This window comes from Parasteatoda tepidariorum, chromosome 9 (genome assembly GCF_043381705.1).
Source record: "Parasteatoda tepidariorum isolate YZ-2023 chromosome 9, CAS_Ptep_4.0, whole genome shotgun sequence".
NCBI classification, from domain to species: domain Eukaryota; kingdom Metazoa; phylum Arthropoda; class Arachnida; order Araneae; family Theridiidae; genus Parasteatoda; species Parasteatoda tepidariorum.
The window spans coordinates 1,217,248-1,242,959 of record NC_092212.1 but is presented as its reverse complement, the minus strand read 5'-3'; the positions used below and the strand labels follow the sequence as shown (position 1 = coordinate 1,242,959).

Here is a 25,712-nt window from a genome sequence, read left to right as displayed (position 1 = left end):
AAAAAAAGTGAAACTTTTAGAAAATTGGTGTTTTTGATTAAAAAAAAAAAACCGCTGATATTTTAGAGATTAAAGTGAAAAAAGCGGAAAAATCTCACCCCTGCAAAAATACCTTTAAGTACTTTTTACAAACGCTACGCACCCTGTGAAGTATATAATGACACAATTTCTTAGAATTTTGTGACTTTTATAATTATTTTTATTGTTGATATTTACTAATAACTTGTTATATAACTGAAAATAATATCAAGAATTCATTTTAAGCAAATTTCTTTATACATTAGTTATTCTTTCACAATGCAGTTATTTTGACTCTGCTTTTGGGCAATATAGGTATTTCAGTCTTTTTAGTGTAAATGGTAACAATAAGTAGTCAATGAGGTTTAAAGTAAATAAGTGTAACATCTAGTTTTATCATTTCTTGTAAGACTTCCTCAACTTGGTTAAATTTTTATTAGAATTATTAATATTTATTAGAGAAAAATATCTTTGTTTAACAATTTGTTTCAAATTTTATCTTATACACAAATATATCTGTTATCCAACACTAGACTTTTAATAAATTAAGCTGTAAATTTTGGTTCTATGACACAAATAACATATACACTAATCGACTTAATTAATAAATTATGTTTCAGTAATTTTCAGTTGTGCTTGATATAACAAATTCGCGTATTATAAAATCTACATTTTAACCCCATAACGATTATTATTTTCGAGAAAACGGCTATAAAAGTGTCTATATTTTTTTATTTAAGAAAAAAAATAAAATTAAAAAGGTATATGTGCAATTTATGTATTAATTTTTGGAAATTCTTTTAGCTTGAAATTTTAAAAATGTCATTTTTTTAGGTGAAGTTAAGAATATTTCTTAAAACTACGCAGGATGTAAATAAATATTAGTAATTTTTTCTTGTATGATTAATTTCGAAGCACGAGATGCAAAAATTTCCACTTACATAAAAAATAGCCTGGTGCAGCCATTAAAAATTCCGGAAATAAGAGATGGATATATTTAAACGTTGTTGGTGCATTACTTTGGAATGGGTCTAACCCAGAAATAGGAGACAGAAGCTGTGATTTTGATGGGAAGGGGCGTAAAAATTTTATCTAGCGAAATTTAATATTTTGCATTTCGCCACTTCTTACCTTCCCACATTCTAAAAATTATGGGAAGTGTAACAGAAAGCTAAAACCATACTATATAACATGATTTAATTAATTCTTAAAATATCCATACAGATATTTTGGAACAGGAAATAGGTAAGTAATCCCTTAAATAACCCACTCATTTATCTTAACTTAAAAACAGAATGGTGAAACATTTCTCTTTAAAAAAAAGTTTTTTTCTCCTGGTTTTTATGCAATTAACCCATATATAATCCTTGAAATGAAATTTGTATTTCATATAAACTATAACAAGATTTTCATATAAAATAATTTGGTTCCATTAAATTTTATTTGTATACGCAGGTTATTTGATTATCCAATATGTTATTGAGTGGGAGCAACTTTCTCCATTTTGATTAATAAAAATTGAAGAAAATCTGCATCTTGTAGGTCAGCCATTAAACAAAACGAACATGTTAAAATTGAAAACATTTTATTGAAGAGGTTCAAATAAATATTTATTACAAGGATATTTATGAATAAAAGCAAAAATATAGTTTTCATCCTTCTCTGGCATAATAAAGACATATCTTGTATCAAACAAACCTACTATTTATATAGATATTTACATGGATGAAAATTTTTCCCAAAATCTTTATTTTCCAACGCAATTAACACACTACTAATCTATTAAGTAGTTCAAAATACTTAATAATATGAATAAATAACAGTAAAGCACACACATAATAAAACATATTATTTATATATGTACAACATTGTTCATAATATTCAAACCTATGACAGCAATTGCAGTCAAGGATAGGAAAGAAAAATCATTGAATAATAATTTTATAGTTTCTATACTCTTCAATTTAAATATTATAGTAGAATACAAGAAAATTTGTGATAAAAACAAATTTATAAAAAAAGTTACGTTCTTTAATCAGAGCAGAAGGCTAGAAAGGGACCGCTAAAACTAAAAATTTTATGAAGTATAAAATAAGAACCCCTCATACAAATTCAATAATGAATCTTTAGGTTATTAAAATTTAAATATTTTTACAGAAAAAATTATGAACATTTTATTGGAAATGATACATTTCTACAATAGAATAATTTCTGCTTATTTATATAAATATTCAATTTTTAAAAAGAAATTGGCTTTTTTTTACCCCTTTTAGTGACAAGTCATTTTTTCGAGGTTATCTAATCAAGAAGCTTGCGCCCAGCCATTCACATTTTTAGTTTGCTTTTTACAAAAAAAATTAAAATAAAAGGATTTTAATAACTTAAGAATTGTTCAGACCTCCCCTTTCCCTTTTTCAGCAAAAATAAGTTTATCCACCTCTGCCCTGTTTATCAAAATAAGTTAAACCTTTGCCCTCTATATTTTAGCTTATGTAATATTTGAATGGCCCCTTTTGATGTGTCTAAATAGAGCCAAAAGAAGCTATCCAATGTAATTAAATGATAAAACTGTGCAAATGGAAAATTCTAATACATTTACTCTTTTTTGGGAATGATGGAATTTTGGAAATGAAGGTAATGACAACCTCTACTTTGTAAAGAAAAATTTTTTTTTTAAAATGTGTGAACTATCAATTTTAAAATTGAATATCTTGATTTAGATAAAATATTTTTTTCTTTGAATGAACCAAATCGAAATAAAATCCAAATAGCGCTAATAAATAAATTTAAAAAAAATTAGACCCTTGGCTAAATTTGATGAATAAGCTCTGCACGCCTTAGAAATTTAAGACTGTTCCTTACCATTACATCAACAGGATGTACAATCTGCAATGAAATTTTATTCATGGCAGTTTTGAAAATATATTAGAGAGTTATATATAAGAGACATAACTAAATTTTTTTATTAATGACAAAAAATAACAACTATTCAGTTAATTAAATCATAAAATAAATAGTGTATTAAAATACAATTTAGTGAAAACTTAGGCAAGTATTTTATTTATGTCGTGCGGCAGCTGCACAATGGGCTATTGACGGCAGTCTGGAAAACATCCCAGAGGATGATCAGAAGACATGTCATCACAATTTCGATCCTCTGCAGAGGAGACGGCTCCCCTGCTTCGGTAGCCCGAAGACGCGCGCTCGAAGTTTAACGAGGACCAATACTGCACATCCTCGATCCCTATGCAGGCTGATCAAAGTGGTCAATTACCCACTTACTGAACTGACACCAGTGATGCTTGACTTCAGTGTTCTACCGAGAACCATGTCTTTGTGATCAGTACACTGCAGGACTACAATTTAGTTCCCCGGGAATAAGGATATGTAATAATCTCTTTAAAGTAAAATACAAAAATAAAAGGAATTCTTGACTAAAAACTTGATGTAGAAAACAAGGGATATGTCTTAATTACAAACGTTTACAGTCAAGAAAATTTGTCAGGCAAAAACACAGTAATAAAGCATTTTTTCTCCTCCTTTTAAATTGTTAAAATGGTCTTTTAGCACACTCCACAGAGCAGGCAATAGAAAAAAAACTTGCATCTTTACTCTACAGTTAAAAGTCTAAAAAGGGGAAATAATTGTATTTCAGATTTTTATACCACACTAAATTTGATCGGCTATTTATAAGTTTATGCTAGAAATTTTCGGTTTTTCCTTTTACATTACAAATGTCAATAGTACTTGAAACTCCCTCAAATTTTTTTAGTGTGCAATAAATCCAAATCAAAGCAATTCCAAAGTAAATAAATAAAAAAAATCATAAATAGTAAATGAAAATATCTTCTTAAACTATTCCACAAATCAAGGTGATATCTATAAAAAATTTTTTTAAAGATACTACCACTTTAAAATGCATTTACAATAAATTTTTTTTCCCCATAACAATATGGTTTAAAATCTGAATAATCGAGAGTTCTTCTGTTCACTCTAAAATAGAATATGTACAAAGAAACATAACTCTTTGGCTCAATCACAACAGCATATAAAAATATCAATAAAACTAACATGCAAACAATTACAAAGTGAGTGAAAAGAAAATGTGTTCAACTGTATATAAAAATTCTACAACATGCACTAATCTAGAAACTTTCACAAATACACGCTTTTTTCAAAACAAGATTTTTATTATATTAAGACTAAATATTTGCATTTAAGTAAAAGAATGACACTCAAAGAGCAAAAATCAGATTTTCTTTTCACGACATTTATAAAAATAAGTGCAAGATGACATCATTATTCAATTGATTAATAATCTTAATCAACACTTAATCTTCAACTATTTATCATTAATATTTAGTAATTATTTTATAAATGGAACAATCACTGCAAAGATTATTTTTAGTAATCAACTGAACAGATAATAATTTTATTGAGGTATGACTGGCTATTTTCTTTCTTTTGCTTCCTTTATTTAAAAAAAGCAATGAATGTAACTTGCACTTAAAATTCTATTTTACAACAGACTGTTAAGTAAATGACGGGAACAAATTTAACAAAATCAATGTGACGTATTTTCATAACTTGTATAAGAAACTGAAAAAAATCTTATCTGGGTAAAACTAAGATTCATGATTCATCTGAACATCTACTTTTTTTTTTTTTTTTTTTTTTTAAAAATTGATTTTGACAGAAAAAAAACCCCCCAACTTTATCAATATTTTTTTAGTAATATTTATTTTGCTATTGAAATTATTTTTAAAAACATGAAAACTGTTTTAGATAAAACATTTAACTTCCAGCCTCCACAAGTACTGTTACTATTTTTTAACAAGATAAAAATGTTAAAAGGGAAAAAAAAGTATTTGTTTCATTGTAAAACATTTCAGGAGCAGTTTAAATATCAAAAATGCAAGCTTCCAACTTGTTTTTTACTTTGTTTTCTGCTGAGAATCATTTTTATAACTTTATTTTGCTGGGCGTCACTTAAAATTCAATTTTATTAATCAATTTTTCAAAATGTCTTAATTAGTTTGCAAAAAAACTTCCTTAAAAATAGACCTAGAATAGGACTAATAGAATAGAATATTGTAGAGGTGTTCTTCGAGGGTAAGTAAAATAAAAATGCCACAATTTGATTGCCTTGAAACTGAATCTTAATTTGAACTATATATATTCAGTTGAAAATATTGACTGAACTTAAAAATGGACAAATGGTTTCGATATTTGAAAAAAAATCATCTAACTTGTTAAAAAAATTGCTAATATGACAAGATTTTTACATTTTTGAATTGACATAAAAAAAAAACTGCATTATTGTCATTTCATTACATACTAGTTTCCTAATTCTTTTTAATGTGAAAAATAAGTCTAGTATCTATGTAACATAAACAAATATTTGTAAACATTTTATGTACTCATGATTTAGCGACCTCTCGTTTAAAAGCTCTTTTTTGTTAGGCCAGACGGATTACATCGACTATATAACTGTCGCAAACACAAAATAGTAATGAAAGTAACATAAAAAGCATTATTTTACAGGAACAAAGAATTTTTAAAGAACAATCTTTAAGAACTCCAAAAGTCAATAAGAAACACTATAATGAACCATATATGAATTGATTTTTTTTATTATTTATAATTAGTACTTAAAACCAGTTTCATGAAATTAGAACATTTTTAGAATAAGAACATGTATATTTTTGTAATGATTTTCAGATATCAGAGCTTGAAACATTTTCTAGTGTGAAAAAAAATTAACACTTTAATTGTTTTTCCTTCCCCAGCTTTTGTGCTTTCATAATATTTAAACAGCTCCTTCATATTATTCAATGAGAAACAGAGAGAGAGAGAGATAGAAGGAAGTATTGCACATTGTGAAGACTAGGAATAAAATATTGGAATTGACAATCAATGCTTTTCTGAAGTCAGACTTTTTTCTTCTTAAGTACATCCTTGAAAAATATATCATGGTATATAACTTTTTTTTAAAAATTTATTTATTTAGATCACATTTCTGAAATAGAACTAAACCTGATCTCAAACAGGCCAATAAAATTTAATATTAATATATTATAACTATACATTATTTCATTAAAAGTTGAAATAAATAATTTTTTAACAACTTTATCACTGAAGTATTTGTTCTTAAAAAAAGAAATAAGATCTTAAATCTTGGCAATTTAATTTTTCAATAAATACATATATACAAAATAGAGATTTAAAATAATAAATAAAAAAAGAATACAATTAATAAACAAGTCACTCAAAAACCATATAAAAACAGGTGATTTTTCTGCACCCATAAAAAAAAATGGTTAACTATTTCTTTCAAATTATTAAATTCTTCTGCCACTTTTATTTTAATTTTCTTTGAAATAAGAACACTATCATCAATAATGAAGTATACAATATTAAATTTGCTTTTCAAAAACAAAATATAAAATGTTTTTAAAAAAAATGAAACATGGCATGATTGAATTAATTTAAATAGAACAGCTATATTTTTTCTATGATTTGTACCTGCAGAGAACTTGACTCTGCTGCCATCTAGGATCAGATTCATTGCACTTAAATATAAATTAAGACAAAAAAAATTTGTTGTTTTTTATACATAAAATTGAATATTAACATTACCTACATTAACTTAAAATTATACAAAAGGTTAACATTCTGATAATTTTTTAGAGAAGAGCTTCATTCTCAGTATTTGCTTCAATGAATAAAAGATGCTGGTTAAAATTGTTGCATTAAAATAACACTTTTCTTACAAGTATGCTGAAATTAGCTTCCACCTTTTATACAACTTACAAACTGTTGCAATTTTTATTATTTCAGTTGCTGAAGCTAAAATCTGAACACGCAGATCAGACATCCCTGCAATGGTTGGAATAGTGCAGAAGATCAGACGAAGCACTTATAAATCGAAAAGTTTTCAATTCCCTTTGTACCCTGGAAAAGCTTCAATGATGCTACAGTTTCGCAAAGTGTCCAAATACGAAGAGAGGTAAGCCTCGGGTTCGTCAACCGAATGGAATTTTTGCATGTGCTCGTTGATGACATTCTTGACCAGGCTTGCAGCCGCTTTGGAACTCGAAGAAGACTGGTTGGAAAAGATTTGTTTGTAGCCACAGCCGTAACAACGAAAAAGAAACTGGCGTGCTACATGCTGATGCTTAGGCACTGTGGGAATAGGATTGGAGTCCTTTTCTGGGGAACTATCCAAGGTTAAGTCAATATATGGGATAATTTTAAGACCTTCAATTTTAGAGTTTTCAGTTCTTGGAACATAAGGGGCAAATTGTGATGCTGGCACCAAAGCTCTGTTTTTAGAATCTGGCATTGGGACTTTATTTGAAGAAACTGGCACCCATGTTTTATTTCTAGATGTAGGAAAAAGAGTTATCTCATCTTTTTTTACAGTATTCTCCAGAGCCACTGCCGAAATAACTAGTCCGTTACCGAGACGCATCGGTTTTTCCGATTTGCCACTACTTTGCAACCGTTTTACCAGTGACACAGATGCAAGGTAATCTGCATAAAAAGGAACACTAATCTTAGTAAATTTCACGTAATATTCATTTCTAAGTTTATAAAGAAATTTAGACACATCCCTCAACCGGACATAGCAATCTCGGCAACCCTTAGATTCGGCCAGAATTTCATCTTTCACATTTCTACAACCTTTATCCAAGTTGAAATGTTTTATTGGGTTTTTCGGCAATCGAACCAGTCCCGAAGAAGTTGCAAGCAAAGAATGCAAAACAGATTCAGCTAAATTTTTGTTTGGAATGACATCTTTGTTTTTGATTTCATTTGGGTGATGAGCAATTTTAGTGACATCCGTCACCTTCACTCCATTGATATTTAAGTTATTTTTTAGTGAGGGCAGCTCATCATCACTATCATCAAGTGTGATGAGAATGGGCTCAGTTTTCTTTGAAAGCCAATACTGAATTTCATCTTCATCTAGTCTATTCACTTCAACATAACATTTTTTTGAATTGCATATGCGAAACAGTCTTCTACTTTCTTTATCGAGACCTAGATAATAAGAATATGTTATTTATCACACAATGAGATTCATGCAATCTGATTGAATCATTAAAATAATATGTACTATAATAGAATCAAAATTATTGACTTTCACAAGATGATAAATTCCGTACTTCAATGCATAACACATTAACATACACGATAATATTATTCCCCGTGGCAGAATCACAGTGACATTGTCGCAGAACGCTGCGAAGATCTTGCAGAAAAAAAGTGCCTGGGGAAAAAATTAGTTTTCTTTTTTACAGAAATTTACATGTAATATTTGAATCATGCATTTCGATAATCACTTTTTGACACGCTAAATTTACGTAGACAGTATCGTAAATCGATGTAATGTTTCGATTGAATTTTTGGCAGTTATCGATATTGATTATCACGTGGTTTTAAAATATCCCGATGCATTTCAAACAATATAGAAAATTGGACATTTTAAACAATATAGAAAATTGGAATCGTGCATTTGAGTGTTTACTTTTAAGGCAATGATTCTATCGAATTTTTAGCAGTTATTGCTATTGATTTCACCATAAATTTTAAATCCGATATTTTTTATACGATATTATTACAACAACCTAATCTCGAAACGAAATACACATTTGATTAACCCCTTTATGAGGAGTTCGATTCGAGTGATTACGTCGATCTTTTTTTTTCGGCAACAGATTTCATGATTTTAAAGTATTTTTTTACTGTGATGATTATTTACAAAATGAGAAGAATTAAATAATTTAGTTCGTTTGTCCCCCCAAACAAAAGGCGAGAATATCACCCATAATATTAAAATAAAAAATTATTACATGTTAAATTAAAAAAAATTATAATAGTTTTTTTTCTGCAAACACAGCGATTTTGTTATTTTAAATTAGTACAGATATATGTTTATTATTAAAAGTATCTTGCAGAAAGATATTAGTGATAGAGAGTTTCGCGGCAGATAGCTCAAAAAAATTCTGTCACAGGGATATTATTAATCAAAGTATTACAAAACAAACAAACAAAAAAAAACAAAAAAAAAACACAAAGAAATTTATAACAATGAAGGGAGCTCTTTTTTTAAAAAACTGAGACTCTTAAATTATAAAACAAATAAAAATAGGGGTCTGAGCAGGGGAAAAAAAACACTTGTACAAAAAGGTTGTACGGTTAGTAGCCAACATTTTTTAAAGCACCTTTTAAACACTAAAATAAATAAAAAATTAAGCTATGAGCATCAATTACTTTTTTTCTTTCTATTGCTCATCACCTATATTCATAAAATTAACACATTTCAAAAGACTATATAATCATGATAAAATAACTTATTTCTAGCAAAAATATCAGATTTTATTACTTTAAATAAATAATTACTTCTTTTAATTAAAAATTGCAGTCACATTAACATGAGTTTATAACTGTGGAACTGTCCACCAATTGTATTTTGAGCTACATAATTAAATGATAATATATTTTCACTTCAACTTAAAAGTTTTTTTTAAACTTCCTATAATATTATAAACTTAACACAAACCTTTATAATGTTAATATTTTTGCTTATATGAATTGATAAAGATGTGTAGAGAATAAAGCAAACTTAGAAAACCTAAATTAATTGATATTATAAATGTAAATTAGAGAATTGCCTTTTATTATTTTCTAAAAAATTGCAATTTGGTTCTAAAAAAAGTTTCAATAATTTGGTAATTAAAATTCAGGGAGAATTGCAGCTAAACATTTTGTCAGAAGTAATGTACAAGGGGTGATCAAATGAAAAGGTACGAAACGACACGGTGGGTGCAAATGTAGACTTTATTCAAAATATACACCATAGGCCTGTGCACAGCGATCCCACTGATGAACAAGCCGCAGGATTCCTTGTTCCCAGAATTCCTGTGGTCTTGACGAGACCCAGTCCTTCACAGCGTCCTTGAGTATGTCGTCCGAGTTGAAGAGCTTCCCTTTCAGGTGGACCAAACACATGGAAATCGCAGGGCGACTAGTCCGGATTGTAGGGCGGATGGTCCAACGTCTCCCACTTGAACTTGGCCAGTTCCATGTGTGTGAGACTGGCGACGTGTGGACGCGCTTTATCATGGAGCAGAACCACACCCTCCGTGAGCAGCCCCGGTCTTTTGTTCTTGATGGACCTGCGTAGGCGTCAGAGTGTCTCACAGTACACATCGGACTTAATGGTTTTTCTGTGCTCGAGGAAATCGGATAACGCCTCGCTGCTCCTCAATCGTCGAATTTTGCAACGCGAACGCCATCCAGTCCTCATACGGACTGCCGCATCATTCGGACGCCGCTTTTGATAAGAGCCTCTGCTCTCTCCTGCTCATGCGGGCACCAGCGCATGCTCCGATCCTAGTCAGAGACTCCAATCGCATCCCGAGATGTCTCGCTACGTTCTCCCATAGCGGAATATGCAAATATTTAACTGTTACGTTTTTACGTCGTTTCGTACCTTTTCATTTGATCACCCCTTGTAATATATGTCCTTACATTCATTAACAAATGAGAGATCTAGAACTTATAATTTCAATAGTCATTAAATCAAATGATGAATTAAATTTTTTAGAAATGATAAATCTGAATCACATAAGATTTTTTTTACTACATTTTTTAAGGATTTAAAAAAATAAACTCCATCTTCATGGTTCTAGCACATACTTTAAAAAGCTTGCATCTAAAAAGAATGACTTTTTTTTTCATAAAAAATTCAAAGATTACTGAAATTTTTTATAAGAAATCTGGCAAAATAAGTAGTGTACATTAAAAAGTTAATAAAATCATAATAAATTCTTATTAAATCAAGAAAATATCATGAAGCTCTGTGATTGTTGACTGCTCTGGACCCAGAAAATAATACTCTATTAGTGAATAAACTCTTCATGGTTCTAATTTATAATTAGAACAGTGAGAGAATGTTTTCGGTGCTTCACACTGGCGAAGAAATAATTAAGAAAGGAAAACTGAGATATTGTTTTAATGTTTAGTTGGTCCTTGTAATCAGCAAAAATTCAAGATATTTCAGAAGGTAGGAGATGATGTGAAAGAGTATACAATTATGAAATGACAAAACTCAACCTTGGAACCTGCAATTTGCAATAAGCCCTGAAATTCACCACCATGAAAATTTGATAATGTAATTCAATTTATTTAATGTAAAATGATTAAATGTACAAAAAGTTTGAAGCAATGAATTCTACGAATAACTAAACTTGAATCATAAATATAACTGGTAAACAGATTTTTAATAAGATCATGAATTAAGTAGATGTTGGATCAAATCTTTAGGTTCTTCAAATTTGTTATTTTAAAACCCGAATTATTTTAATCCATAAAAAATGGGATGTTCTGAACATACAAAAATCAGGAATATAAAGCTGTTGGGTTGGCTTTTTGGTTCTTAAGTGTGAAATAAAACAAATTTTTTTCTGAGTGAAAAAAAAAAAAACTATTTTATTATGTTTCATGACCTCTTGCTCCTCTTTCAAGTAATTTTATAATCCCACATTCAAAGAACTTCTGGTCCTTATTAGCCAAGACCTTGTGCGATTGGAGGTCAGTGTTATGACTTTCATCATCTAAAAATGATTGTGAATCCTAGGGGCTGTATGGGCACTACTTTGCAACTTATACCTAATAATTTTGTAGGTGTTGCTAAAGATTTGTGAGGCATACTCGCGTTGAAGCACAATTCTTCTGAAATCGAGCAGTGACGGCTCGGGTGAGAGAGTGTTCACCTTCCGACGAGCCGACCAGGTTCGAATCCCATCGATGGCTGGTCTATACAAATGTGCAGCCAGTTTGCATTGACCACAGTGCCGAGGTGAAATATCCTCAGGGGTAGACGGATCACTTGTTAAGAGTCCCTTTGTCATCAAGCTAACCATTGCAGGTTCATCAAAATGTGGGTTAGTTTAATCAAAAAGTTCTCCACGAGGCAAATTTCTCCCAATACTTGATCCAGAAGTTCCCTTGTCTTATGGATTGGGTTCAAAATTACAAGGTTATGGAGTGGAACAATTGGGTCGGGTGTAATAAGAATAAAATTTCTTTGAGATTTTCAATCACCACCTTACACCATCAGATTTTATTTTATTTAAAAAAACACAAAATTTTCTGAATAGCAAAAATGTCAGTTATAATGATGACCTAAAATTGAGGTTTTTGCTGTTAAAAGACTAGTGAGTGCAGGATTATGAAATTACCAAAAATCTGGCATTCATTAGAATTTTACTACTTGTACAGAAAAAAAATAATCGAGTTTTATTATATCAGAGTGAAAAATTACTTTCTAACCAACTCAATAATAACAATAATCAGAAACGAAATATTTCAGTAATAGGGACTTCTTTTCCTTTAGGGAAATATAGTAGGTCGTGACATCCAAATGAATTGATTCAATAAAATGTGTACCTGTTTTTAATGTCTTCATCCTTTCTAACCTTTGCCTCCTTCCATAGGAATAAACATGAGTCGCCTCCTGCTTTGAAGCCTTTGAGATGAAAGTAGGATAAGACTTCTTTTCTCTACATCGCAGTTTCGGAAAATTGCACTCCACTGGGTTGGGAGAATTGAAAGGGAAACGACAAAAGGCATCACATTTCTTTAATGAAAGGGACAGTTTTTGTTCTGTAAGGAAGTTGCGATTTTCATTCAACTTCAGGAGCTTCACACCTAAATTTGAAGTTAAAGGCAGATCATCTGGCAGCTTTTGATATTTCTGTTCTTCAAAGGAATCGTCTTTTGATCGACATATTCTATTCCTAGAGTGCAACCTCAAAGGAAACTCCTTCAGTAGCTCATTCAATGCTTCATTTTCAAATGTTTTTTTAGGCACCAAATTTAAGCACCTTGCAAACTCTACGTCTGTAACACTCTCATTGAAATAATCTTCTGACTCTTCATCAAAGAAAGTTGGAAAAGCGTCTTTGCTATCGCTGAAATAAATCAATATTTATTATAGAATCAACGCCATCTATGCAATGTTAAATTAAATTATCTATAAAAAGATCAAACACACAATTACTTAAAACTTGGGAAATATATTAATTCAATTAAATGACAGGGCATTAGAAGCTTCAAAAATTCATTACTCTCCATGTTAAAAAGGGCTTTTCTAGGCTTTTGCTTTAAATAGAATCACATTTTAACTCTCGTCTGATGATGGTGAAGTGCTCAAAAGGATTGTTTTTATTGAAACATTGATATTTTTATACTACAGCCAGTGCTTCTTCCCATTCCAGTGAACCTTCCATTATAATGCATTAAGTACTATTTTATAGATGCAGTGTTATCCATTAGAATACACACACTAGGCAGGCAGTTTGACAAAATTAACATTTTACGTACAGAAAGAAATGAATTAACAGTATTTTCTTTCATTGTGTTTTGTTATGAAATCATGGCATCAAACATATTGTGCAATGAAGTTAAAAAAGTGTTTTAAAATGTTGTTTATAAATTTTGAAAGATACCTCAGCTTAAAATAAAAATGCTAGTTCAGAATTTGCAGAGCAAATTTTCACATTACATAACAATAATCTTGTTTTACTAGATTCATTTACATTATGGACATAAATGAAACACTTGATCCTGAATAAATTTAAATGTTTGAGAGCCAATGAGAAAGTGATTTTTGAGTGAAGGCCGATCTAAGATCTAGAATCATCCGATTTAGTTCAAATTCTCTAAATGAAATTGTTTTAGCACAGTTTCAAAAATATTTTGTTCGTGACTTCTAAAAAAGTTGCTGCTAATAAAATCTTGGATTTCACTGACAATTTTGAAAATCATTATTTGATGTTGTATCTGGTTTGGGAATTCTGAAACCATCTCTTGAAAATTGTCATGGAGATATCTTAGTGTAACAAACTGAGTTTGACCCTCATGACTATTATCATCTAAAAGTGCTTTAAAGTACTCTGCACTGCATCACAAAGTGACCCTTTTTATCACAAAAATTACAATGAACAGATCCATTTTCAGGATTAAGGTTTACTATTTCAGATTAATTTGATAATGATTTCCTTAATTTTTGGCAGTTTGGTAAGCTATGGGCCTTATTAAGAAATTGGCACCAAAGATTAAAGGATATGGGACTTTTCAAAGAGAAATGTTACAACAAATTTTGATCATCATTAAAAAAAGTGTTTGTGACAAACACTATAGAAAAGGGATTTTTTTAGATGTCTTTTTGGTATTTTTTTAAATGTAAAAAAACAGTCTAATAGTTAGTAAAAAATAGTATTGAATTCATATTAAAATATGAAAAAAGTAGTTTGATTTTTTTTTAAAACTCTTATTAAAAAAAAACAAAAAACATATCAATAATTGATTTTGTAAATAAAATAAATTTTAATGATAAATAACTGTTTCTCTACATAACTGTAAATTGTTTGGAAGTGACCCAGGATAGGATATTTTACCTTTAACACAGTAAAAGAAACCTGCTAAATATCATATTTTTTACTTATTTTGACCCAATTAAATACAAAATAATGAAAATATATATTTAATAAAAATTTTGCATTAAAGGTATAATTTAACATGTAATTTTAAGCTTATACATATTTGTGTAGTTAAATAGAAGTTTCATATCTATTAGACAGTGACTATTTGAAATTAATTTGGAACATATAAGTCTGTGGACATTTATTTCTTCTAACTTCCATTTATGCAAATTACATTAAATTTTAACAAGTTGCAATTAAGACCAATTTGTTTTATAAAACAGAGCTAGGAAGAAGAAGAAAAAAAAAAAAGGGTTTTTAAAAAAAGTCCAATCCAGGTGGGTTTAATTCTTTTTAGTATATAACATGGTATATTATTAATATACAATTTTAATATATGGTACATAACTTTATTATTAAATCTATAATAGCATATACTGTTAATATTAGAAGATAAGTTAAACTTAAATTTTATTCTAAAAAGCTCAACAAGCAAATTAAATTATTATACAGCTGTACTTCATATTTTATTAGATGAAAAATAGTAGATTAAAGGAATAAAGAAAAAGAAAGAGATTCCTTAACATGGATAAAATATTTTCAATCATGAATACATCTTTTTAAAAAAAATTCAAAACTGTTTATATGCAAATGTCCAGAACTCACTTTTTTTTTAACATTACAAAATTTAACCCAGGTTAAAAAAATTTGCACAATTATTTTAAAGTTGGTGTCTCGAGTTAATTTTTCATGTCATCTATATGTTCTCGACAACTTTTCCCAGAAGTACACAAGATAGAAAGATTTTAAAAAATACATCAGTTTTTATTTATGCATCTCTATTTTGAATTTCATTTGAACAGAATTACCTGTCATTAGAATCTTTATCTTGATCAGATGCGTAACCTTGCGTAGTTTCTATAAGGAAAAAACTAACATAAATACTAACAAGCATTATGGTCTAATAATAATAATAAATCAGGCTAATAATAATAAATTTCATAACAGTTGTATTACTATGACATCTGAATTCTATTAACTAAAATAATTATAATGCAAAAAATACTAAATTTTTAGCCAGATCAATATGGTATTTCATTATGACCACCCTTAAAAGTTATTCGCACATTTCTTTCAAAACCATCTACCAATCATAGATATTTTCCCTAATATTTATTCTAAAGAATGGACTCTTTTAAGATGCTATAAATATGGATAAGTGACTCTTACCATTATCTAAAGTGTTGAGTGAATGTGAGTGGCGAGAGGGTCCCACAACATTTATAGGTCTTCTCACGTTGGTGGTCCTTTCTGGTATTCTCTAAAAGAATGTTAAAAATATTTTACAATAGCGAGAAATTATGAACTTATACACAATGTAATCAGATAAAAAAAGAAGGCATAAACGGATCATTAGTTTAAATAGTACGATGTCATATTTTTTGTATATAAAACGCTTTTTACTTTTAAGCTATTAGTCTGATCGTCTCGGGATAGGTCTCATTCAATTCAAAATGACAATATAGATTGGGGTTGCTCCTTCATGACCACCCTTAATACATCTTATAACCTTTAAAAAAAATGTAGTCAAACTGTTCACACTCTAAGTCGCAAATTTAATATGTAGGTGAGAAATAAAAAGTTTTTGAACTTCATCTGATGATAATTATAGATTAAGAAGAGCGAATCATAAAAAACCATTTTAACCTAAGAACCGCATTTATTCTGGTATTATTATCAACTGGTATTAGATATTGAAGAAATAACGCTGGTGTAAAAGACTATTCATTAAATTTAAATATCATCCCTTAGTGTATGAGAAATTTTAATACATATATGGTTTTAGAAGATTATTGCAACCCTTTCTCTGCTTTAAATGACCTCAGTGTTTTAAAAACATCCCCCCCACCCACTTGCAATACAACTTTGTCATAAGCACAATTTATCACAGACAAAATTGTGTGTGATTTTGATGCAATACAGTGAAACCTCTGCTAAGCCGACACCCTTAAAAAAATTATCCTTTTAGGAGAGTTGTCCATTTATGGGAAGGGTACCCTAATAAAGAAATTCAACACAGTAAATTGTTTTTAGAACATTTTCAATGATGTAAAAATAATTAAATATTCTATCTGAAGGTCATTTATTTCAACTTTAAAAAATGTATTTTTTCTGTATAAAAAAAATACATGAAAAATTTGATATAAATACATAATTCTAGATGTAGCTACAGATAAATGAATATAATTTTCTTATTAACACAGATATTCAAGTTAGTCATATGATAACGATTAGGAGCTTTTAGTCCTCAGTCGGTTCCAATTATGAGGTTTACACCCCAACACCTACCCATCGCTTGATAGGAAATGCAGTTAATACCTTCTTGAAAGTAAATCTCCCGTGATTCCAGAAAAAAAAGAGAAAAGAAATCTATGCTTATCTCTAAGGCATAAGGACCTATAGAGTTGATATACTCACAATTAATTATCTGCATTGAATGCGAACACTTGAGTTTCTGAACAAATGTTTCATTTATATGAACACTTTAAAGATTATATTTCTGTTCTCTTTTTTTACCCCAGCTGTGTTAAATACAGTCCTCAAATTGATAAGAAAATGAAAGAAATATTCAGTGAGGAAGAAGCATTGAGAACATTTAAGACGTCATTTCAGCTTGTGGTGGTTCATAACCTGTGTCGTCCAGATAAAAAAGATGCCACTGTCCTAATGAACAGTATCATTTTCTCTTTGCAAAGAGAAAGCAAGGTGACAAGAGAAAGATTGATTCTTTAGTAGTGAAATAGCTTAACAATATTTTTAGTTATGGATAAGGCAAAAAATTTATATGCTTAAAAGAAAGTGAAAAGTTGAATTTTTTTCCCCCTTGCAATTTCATTAGTTTTTATCTTTTTCAAATTTAGAAAAAAATAGTATCTGGTTTGAAGAGATAGAAAATAACGTTTCAGGGCGAAAATGAGTGTCCGCATCCAGTTATGGAAGTGTCTGCTTTGTGGAGAATGTACATAATAAGTTATTCATAGAAGACTCGTGGGGAAGTAAAAATATGTCCATATTGAGAGGCGTCTGTTCTGCAGAAGTGTCCATAACAGGAAGTTTCACTGAACATCTATTGATAAAGACTATATACTAAACATAATTAAATATCTAGTTTGTGGTCATTCAAAAATTATCAAAGAGGGGTATGTGATTTGTTTATTGTGATTACCCGCTGATGGTCAGGTTGAAGAACAAATATCTGCTTTCCACTTGTGCTACAATATACAACTGTTGAGCCATCATCATTTTCTTGAACTCTGAACATAGCAAACTTTAAAATCTGAAAAACAATAACACTGATTATTCAAGTAATTATAACACTTAAAAGATACCTTCACATTCAATAAACTTCAAAATATATACAATATGGTACACCCTTTTCTTATTTTAATTATTCTAAAATCTCATTTTACCTTTTAAAATCTAGAATTAAACTGAAGATTAAAACTAGAAAAATGATAAAAACAACTTTATAATAGAGAAATCTTACAACCATTTAAATTTTTTTTTGAAGAATAACTCAAATAATTGAAGAAACCAAGAGACTAAAGTGGAATTATATATTCAACTTCATGAAAAAGGTGCTCCTATTTTTGAGTCCTAGTAAACACATAAATTTGACTATCTTCAGTTTTTTTTTTAAAGACAATAAAATTTTTAATCAAGTCGATATTAAGAATTATTGGTTGACGATAGGCTGTGTACAAAAATATCAGCAGAAAATAACACGGAGATTCGAATTTAATACAATAAATATTTTTAATGGTAAACTGTAGCACAAATGGGAAAACGTTAGGAAAACTACTGCACAAAAGATTAATATTATTGGATTAAAAAGTGTGAAGTACTGATCTAAGTTAAGAACCTAAAATTGATGTTGGAGTCTTCAAAGACCAAAAATGATGCATTCGCTTTCATGGCTCGAGTAGCAGCATTAAGCAATGGAAAATTTTAATAAAAAAAGGGAGAAAAATTATTCTTAGAAGGGTCATTCTTTACCAATAGGCAATTTTCAAGTAAAGACATCAAGAATTTTTCTTTTTTGTCAGAAATTTTGATTTTCAGCAATAAGATACAGGAGAGGGTTCTGAACAAGAAAAACATAAAAGCCATGGTTAATATTAAAAAAAAAAAAACCCTAATATTGTTATTAATTTTTATTAAAGAGAGGGAACGATAATATGGTGTAGGAATAATATTTTTAGTTATAAACAAATTTAAAATAATAGTTTTAATATATTTAAGAACAGTTCACTCCTTAATTGCTTTACAAAATAAAAAAAGTGAAGCGTTCTTTAAATTTTTTTTTTTTTAAAACTTGTCTTTAAAAACATTCGAAACAATCTCACAAAAGTGCCATTTTCTCACAGGAAATGAGAAAAAATCATTTGCTTTTGAAATTTATATCCATAAATAAAATAAAATATATATTCTTAAAGTATCTCATAAGAGGAAATTAGAACACTCATCAAAATAGTTTTAAAAAATAAATTACCTTCATAGATCATAAAAGTACCAGTTTCTCATAATGAAAGAAAGAAAAGTAAGAAAATAAGCATTATTTGCTTAAAGTTTATTAAAATTAAAATAACATTATAGATTTTTTAACTCTCCAATTACAGGAAATTAAAAAAACTTATTCACTTTTAGAAAACAAACTTCATAAATTTAAAGGAGGGAATAAGAGTGTCATCTTAACTCTCATCTAATTTATTTATTCAGTTTCTTTTTGCACACTGAAGAACTTAATGAGAGTTGTTTTCAGTTTTATCAAAACATGTGGGCTGTTTCTAATCAAATAATAATATCATTGATCTGAATCTCTATGAGTGAGTGAATGACAGGAATTATTATAAGAAACCCATTTCGAGACCAAAAAATAATTTTAATACNAAAAAAATTATTCGGAAAAAAAGCACCTTTAAAAGCTTTTAAAAACGAAATCCACAAAAAAGCACCTTTAAGTACTTTTTACAAACGCTACGCACCCTGTCTAATTTATTTATTCAGTTTCTTTTTGCACACTGAAGAACTTAATGAGAGTTGCTTTCAGTTTTATCAAAACATGTGGGCTGTTTCTAATCAAATAATAATATCATTGATCTGAATCTCTATGAGTGAGTGAATGACAGGAATTATTATAAGAAACCCATTTCGAGACCAAAAAATAATTTTAATACACATAAACACTGCGAGTATTTAATTTAGAAGATAAAAGAAAAGTCAGCGAAGAACAATGCTCTTTGTATTAACCAAAAAAATAAAGAAAAACAATGAAAAATATGATTGAAGCTGACGTTGTCAGGAGGGTACCAGCCCCGGAAGTCATAAATGCAAAACCTTTTCTGTCGAGAAGTACAACAAATGTCTAAGTTGCTCTCTCTGTACCCCAAAGGTTTTGACAAAGAGTTCAGGTAGAGAGAAAATATAATAGAAATTACACAAACCAAATACAAAAGAATACAATGTTCAAAAACTTACTTGAAAATAATAAAAGTACACCACAGACTACAAAGCCTCAACTAAATTGTAATTAACGAAAAAACAACGCCCTCCCCCCCTAATTTATTGCGAAGAAGGCAGAATAAAGAAAAAGACCAAGAAAGCAGTAGCCATCATTAGTAGAAATGCTTAACCCGGGTAACTCTGCAAAGACTTGATCATGCTCTATTAAAAGAAAACGAAACTAATCATTTTTTAAATTCAATATTACAGAAATTAAAAGGAAAGCCATTATTTTCCAAATTTTTTAAAAAAATTACTTATTGCCTCTTGAAAGCTCTCAACATTATTGTGAATTTTATTAATTCTAGACAGTTGAGAAAAAACTAAATTTTTGAAACTTTTACTGCACAAATTAGTATCAAAATTACAGAAAAAAATAACCTCAAACTTAAAAGCCTTCCTTTTATAATGAACACCAATTTTAATTTGTTTAATAACAATATCAATTTTAAAATCTAAATAATCAACATTTAAGCAATTATCATAAGTCTTCTTCAAAACCAAATCTTTAGGATAAATATTAAAAATAAAATCGTTATTGTCGCAATTAAATCATCAATATATCTAAAAGCTTTAAAATCCTTAAACTCAAGATATTTAGCTTTAAAAAAAAATAAAATGTTAGCGAAAGCATCAGAAAAAGAATTATCTAGTGGAATCTCTATGCTTTGACTATAAAAATCAAGGTCATTAAAAAGAACATTTTCAAAAATATTACATTTACAAATATCTATCCAATAAGATGTATCAATATTTTCATTAAATAAATATTTATCATAAATACCACTACAAATATCAAGTATTTGAGCATGAAGTATACCGGTATAAAGATTTTCTAAGTCAAATGAAATTTTTTTTTTGTTGAAAAAACCCACTTATCGTTCTAAGTGGGTTTTTTCAATGTGGGCCCACTTGGCTAACCCTGCTTTGTATTAGTAGGCAGCACGACAGGAGGAAAGAAGTAAGATCTCATAGGTTTAACAATTTATAAAAAATATTTCAAATATTGCTTCAAAGTTATAAGATAATGTAATAAAGACTTCTTCAAACTTTATATTAAATGAATAACTTATTTATTTTTCTATAGAATAATAATAAGCATTTAACATTGTTTTAGCCAATATGTAGAGAATTACCCAGATGTTTAGAAATAAAATGTCTGGGCTGTTCATATCTCCAAAGAATTGAAATTGTGATTACTTCCTCTCCTTGAAGACTTATGGGACCCCATATCTCTTTAAGTTACAAAGCATTAAAAAAATAAAAACAAAGATTTCATCGTATCGAATCACGTGGGCCATCCACTTCATTTTTTTGTATCAGGTTGTTCATTAATCTTGTACAATTCAAAGTTAAATCTTCTACACCAATTATTGTTTCCATTTACACCACCAAGTATATTCCACAAAATTTTTCTCTCAAATATTGCGATACAATTTTCCTCCAGTTATGTCATTGTCCAAGCTTCAGAAGCATAGACTGTTCTGACATGAGTTTTGTAAATTAAGAACTTTTTCTAGAAAGAAACCTAGATTTAATAAAATCATCTCAGCCCTATTTGCCAGAGAGAGTCTGTTTTTTATTTCAGGAGACATTCTTAAAGTAATAATTAATCCTAAGTAAAACTTCTTCAAATCAATTTCAAGATAGGAGTCTGCTTCTTGAGAATAACATATATTTTGCTTTCTCTACATTTATGACAAAGCCCATTGGTCTTGCAGCCACCTCAAGATTTAGAATATTGTAATTTGCTTCATGAATATCATTATGAATAAAATGCTTTTATAGAACTATCAACTTCATATAATGAATCAGACAAAAACACATCACTATTTAGATTACTATAGAGAATAACGTCTCAACCATGTGCATATGTGATGTCGGCCTCAACAGCCCCTCAACATAAATGATTATATCCAAAGGTGGAGGGGAGATCTCAAAAAATAAAGGGGGAAAAAAACGAAAAGTATTTCAACTCAAAATTACACATGATCTTTATTTTTATAAATTATGGAACAAAAATACATACTAGTTACCTGTTACATATTTTGTACATAAGCTAACTAAGAGCTACAAAAAAAATTATTTTCCACAAATTCAGTTTTCTAGAGAATAACATTTACAAGGGCAGTTAAAAAATAATATATATTTTTAATAAATTTTGTAAATCAATTCACTGAATAACGAAATCAACAACATTATTTTAGGACCCCACATTCAAGTGCCCCCGTGGGCTCCCCAATCCCGGTCTGACAATGACTTTTCTTGCTTGAAGCAGATTTCATTCAAAGCAAAATTTATTTATTATATAATTCTAAACTTTGACATGACTTGCGTTATATTGCATCTCTGTATGGAGGAAAGAATGAGTGACTTCAATCAACTATTGGATTGCTGTATATATTGAGCACTGAATGCACTATAAATCATATTTCATACATTTTCAGTTTACTGTGTATTTTTATAATTAATATCACCCATTAAGGTACTTATTATTGCTTTACACTGATAGTACCATAAAAGCATATATTTATTAAGATACAAAAATTAAATTTCAGCTCTTATTTTTTTTTTTTTTTTTATAATTTACTGATTTTATTGATCATCTTGACAAAAGAGTATGAGAATTTTGTTGACAGATTAATATAATTAAAAAAAATTAATAATATTCAGAAATCTATTAAATAAAATCTATTTAGGAGAAATTCCTTAAGGGTCCCCGTTACTGGCACATCTGCTCTACTAGACAATAAAAAATAATTACACTATTTTCTTATGTATCAAAGCTAGAAATGTATAAAGAATGTTTTTTGAAATAGTTTAAAACAACAAAATTTTTTCACATACTTATTTCCTTCAAATTAAATAACATAGATTTAATTATTTAATGGTTTAAGGTTCAATGCTAATATACACTAAATTTTTAAATTGAACATAAATTTCTAGTATATTTAATTTCAAAGTACAGTTGTGCCTAACTTAATATATAATACTTTATCTAATAATAATTGCAAAAAAGAATATTCACAACATAAATTATACGCCGTGTACCATTTCTCGGAAATTTTGCTGTTCATTTAACAAACCTAATAAATACCTAGTTATGCAGTTTCTACTTAAATGTACAAAAGTGAAGTTATATTTTTATACACAATGATATAATAAACCTGCTCTGTATATTCATACCTTGATTTATATTACTTGGACTGCAGTAACATAATAAAATCACATAAATAAACTAGTCTGTTGCCTAATTTTTGTTGTAGCATTACTGATTGTCAAAATTGTTTATTTTGAATAAGATACTAAGAAAAGAAAACTACACTATAGGTACTAAGAGATCCATATTCTCAACAATTTATAAGACCAGTAATAAAACTCATGTAGTACAATTTATTAGTGAAAGAATCAACTAGCTAAATTCTTCATTTTCATATAAAATCAAATAAAATATTTACAGTGATTTTCCCCAAATATATAAATTTTTATTGAACATATTTCTAGTAGGGTGACCTAGGGTAATTCCTGATAAAAAAATTCTAACATCTATTTTGTGAAAAAACTATTCAAGATAGAATTTTAACATTTACTGGAAGTTTCAGGCTATATGAGATGAGTCCAATGCTACCTTCTTTTGTTTGAAAATCTAATTAGAATTTAAAAGATTTTAATATTTTAGTGATCAAGAATTACCCTTTCTCTTGATCATTTCTGGGGTAATTCCTGATCATTTCTGGGGTAATTCCTGATCATTTCTGGAGTAATTACTGATCACCAGTTTTTATAGTAAAGCGGCTATTTAAAAATAATTATACAATGGTATTATTAACAAATAAGACATCAAGATCAAACAAATAAACCAAAAAGATATGTTCAAGCAGCTAATAAAATGCTTTATTTAAAAGCAGAAATAAAGATTAACACTTTAAATTTTCCAAAAATCTTTGCATTGTGCCAGACATTTTAGGCAAGCAGCAAACTCATTCTCATGTTCTGCTGGAATATAAGAAAGAGTTCCTACATGGGTTACTTTTGCTGGATTTTTTAACTTCATTAAGCGAGAGTGTAAAGTTAAGTAAGGTATGTCAACAGCTTTGACACTGAAATTTTCATTTTCAATCAATAAAAGAAATTCACTAATTTTGCTTTCTAGAAGCTTAGTATGCTTTTTAGGTTAATTTCTCACCATATTTATTAGACTAATTTATAAACTTAAAAATTACTCTAACAATGTACCCACATAAAATTAAGATAGAAGCAAGGTAAGACAAACAAGAACTGGCGCAAATCAAAACACATTTGTCTGGTATACTGATAAAAACAAATTTTGTGATTACAGTAAAAATATATTTTATAGTTGTTCCATTTAATAAATGTGAACTTTTATTTAAGAAAAGACAATTACCTATTTATTATACTATTTATAAGAAGAAATGACATTGATCAGGAATTACCCCATCTGTAGGGGCAACATTTGATGTAGTTTCCGATAATCAATTATAATGTTTACAGTAGATGTGAAACAATTAAACAAAAGCTTACATTTTTTTTAAAATCAAAGAAAAGAAAGTAACTCAAAACATTTAACATTAAGAGAAGGAGAGGGATCTTTGCAGAAATGTGCACATTTTGAAACCCATCTTTGAAATGGAAAATACAGAAAGCAGTTTAAAAGATGCTTATATTGTTAGATTAAACAAAAAACTATTATCAAGTAAATGTAGTTATACTTTAGTGAAGTGTACAAGTATTCTTGTTCATGTCTCGAATTAAAAAAAAATAATTTTTTTTTAAATAAAACTTAAGTGATCATTATTTATCCCAAAAACAGAGTTATCGTGAATTACCCCGGGTCACCCTATTTATTATGAGCAGATCATTCAATGATTTTTTGAAATTTATTTCACACAGATATCTATACAATGCATACCTGATTGTGTAGCACAAATTTTAAGTTGTCAAAAATCTCATTATCAAAATAAGACACTTTTATAAGTTCTTAAAAATAATATAAACAGTTCATAACTGAATAAATTAAGTAAATAATATTTTTGTAAGTTTTTAAAATTATAATGCAAATTTAAATTTAAGACAAGATTTTGTAACCTAAATACGATCAAAATTGTACTGAAATTAAAATCCCACCTATAAATTGAGGACGATGCAATGATTTTCATTTTATAATGCTTTAAGAAGAAAAAATACAATTGGTAAACAAAATTTGAAATCTATTCAAAATAAAAACAAATAAATCGTGTCAACGACTATCGCTTAGCGCGGAAATATGAATTTCGTCTTCAAAAATACCACATAGAGCAACAATTTATGTCCATTGACATCTGTGGTCATCAAACTTTGAAACTAAAAATGATACAAAGAGGGCGCTACAATAGTAAGAATAACGGAAAAGTTTGAATACGCAGAATTTTGCATTTAAATTTCGAGTTCAATCTAAAATTATATTTATGGCACTGAACTTTAAAAAAGTAATACAAATTTAAAAATGCTAACAAGCTTAAAATATGCACGGTATTAAAAGTTGCGGTAGACGCGTACTACACATTTCAATTGCCATGTTTGAGTTCGAGATTATATTTTCTAACGACTTTCGCAATTCGCGATCGCAACGCTCGAGTA

The 25,712-nt window shown here is 28.7% G+C and overlaps 1 protein-coding gene across 2 annotated transcripts; it reads right to left on the bottom strand.

Annotated features, from left to right (window-relative positions):
* Positions 1-1,586: 1,586 nt before the first annotated feature.
* Positions 1,587-25,439, bottom strand: LOC107436084 (uncharacterized). Of its 2 annotated transcripts, none has more exons than XM_071184892.1 (6): positions 25,006-25,439; positions 17,740-17,850; positions 15,744-15,834; positions 15,383-15,431; positions 12,478-13,001; positions 1,587-8,064 (listed from the first exon to the last, which is right to left on the bottom strand). In XM_071184892.1, the coding sequence occupies exons 2-6, from the start codon at positions 17,833-17,835 to the stop codon at positions 6,956-6,958; spliced, it is 1,869 nt and encodes a 622-aa protein (XP_071040993.1). In that variant the 5' UTR covers positions 17,836-17,850; positions 25,006-25,439; the 3' UTR covers positions 1,587-6,955. The 2 variants fall into 2 exon arrangements, with proteins under 2 accessions (XP_071040993.1, XP_021000434.2); XM_021144775.3 differs by having other exon boundaries at positions 25,221-25,437.
* Positions 25,440-25,712: the final 273 nt, after the last annotated feature.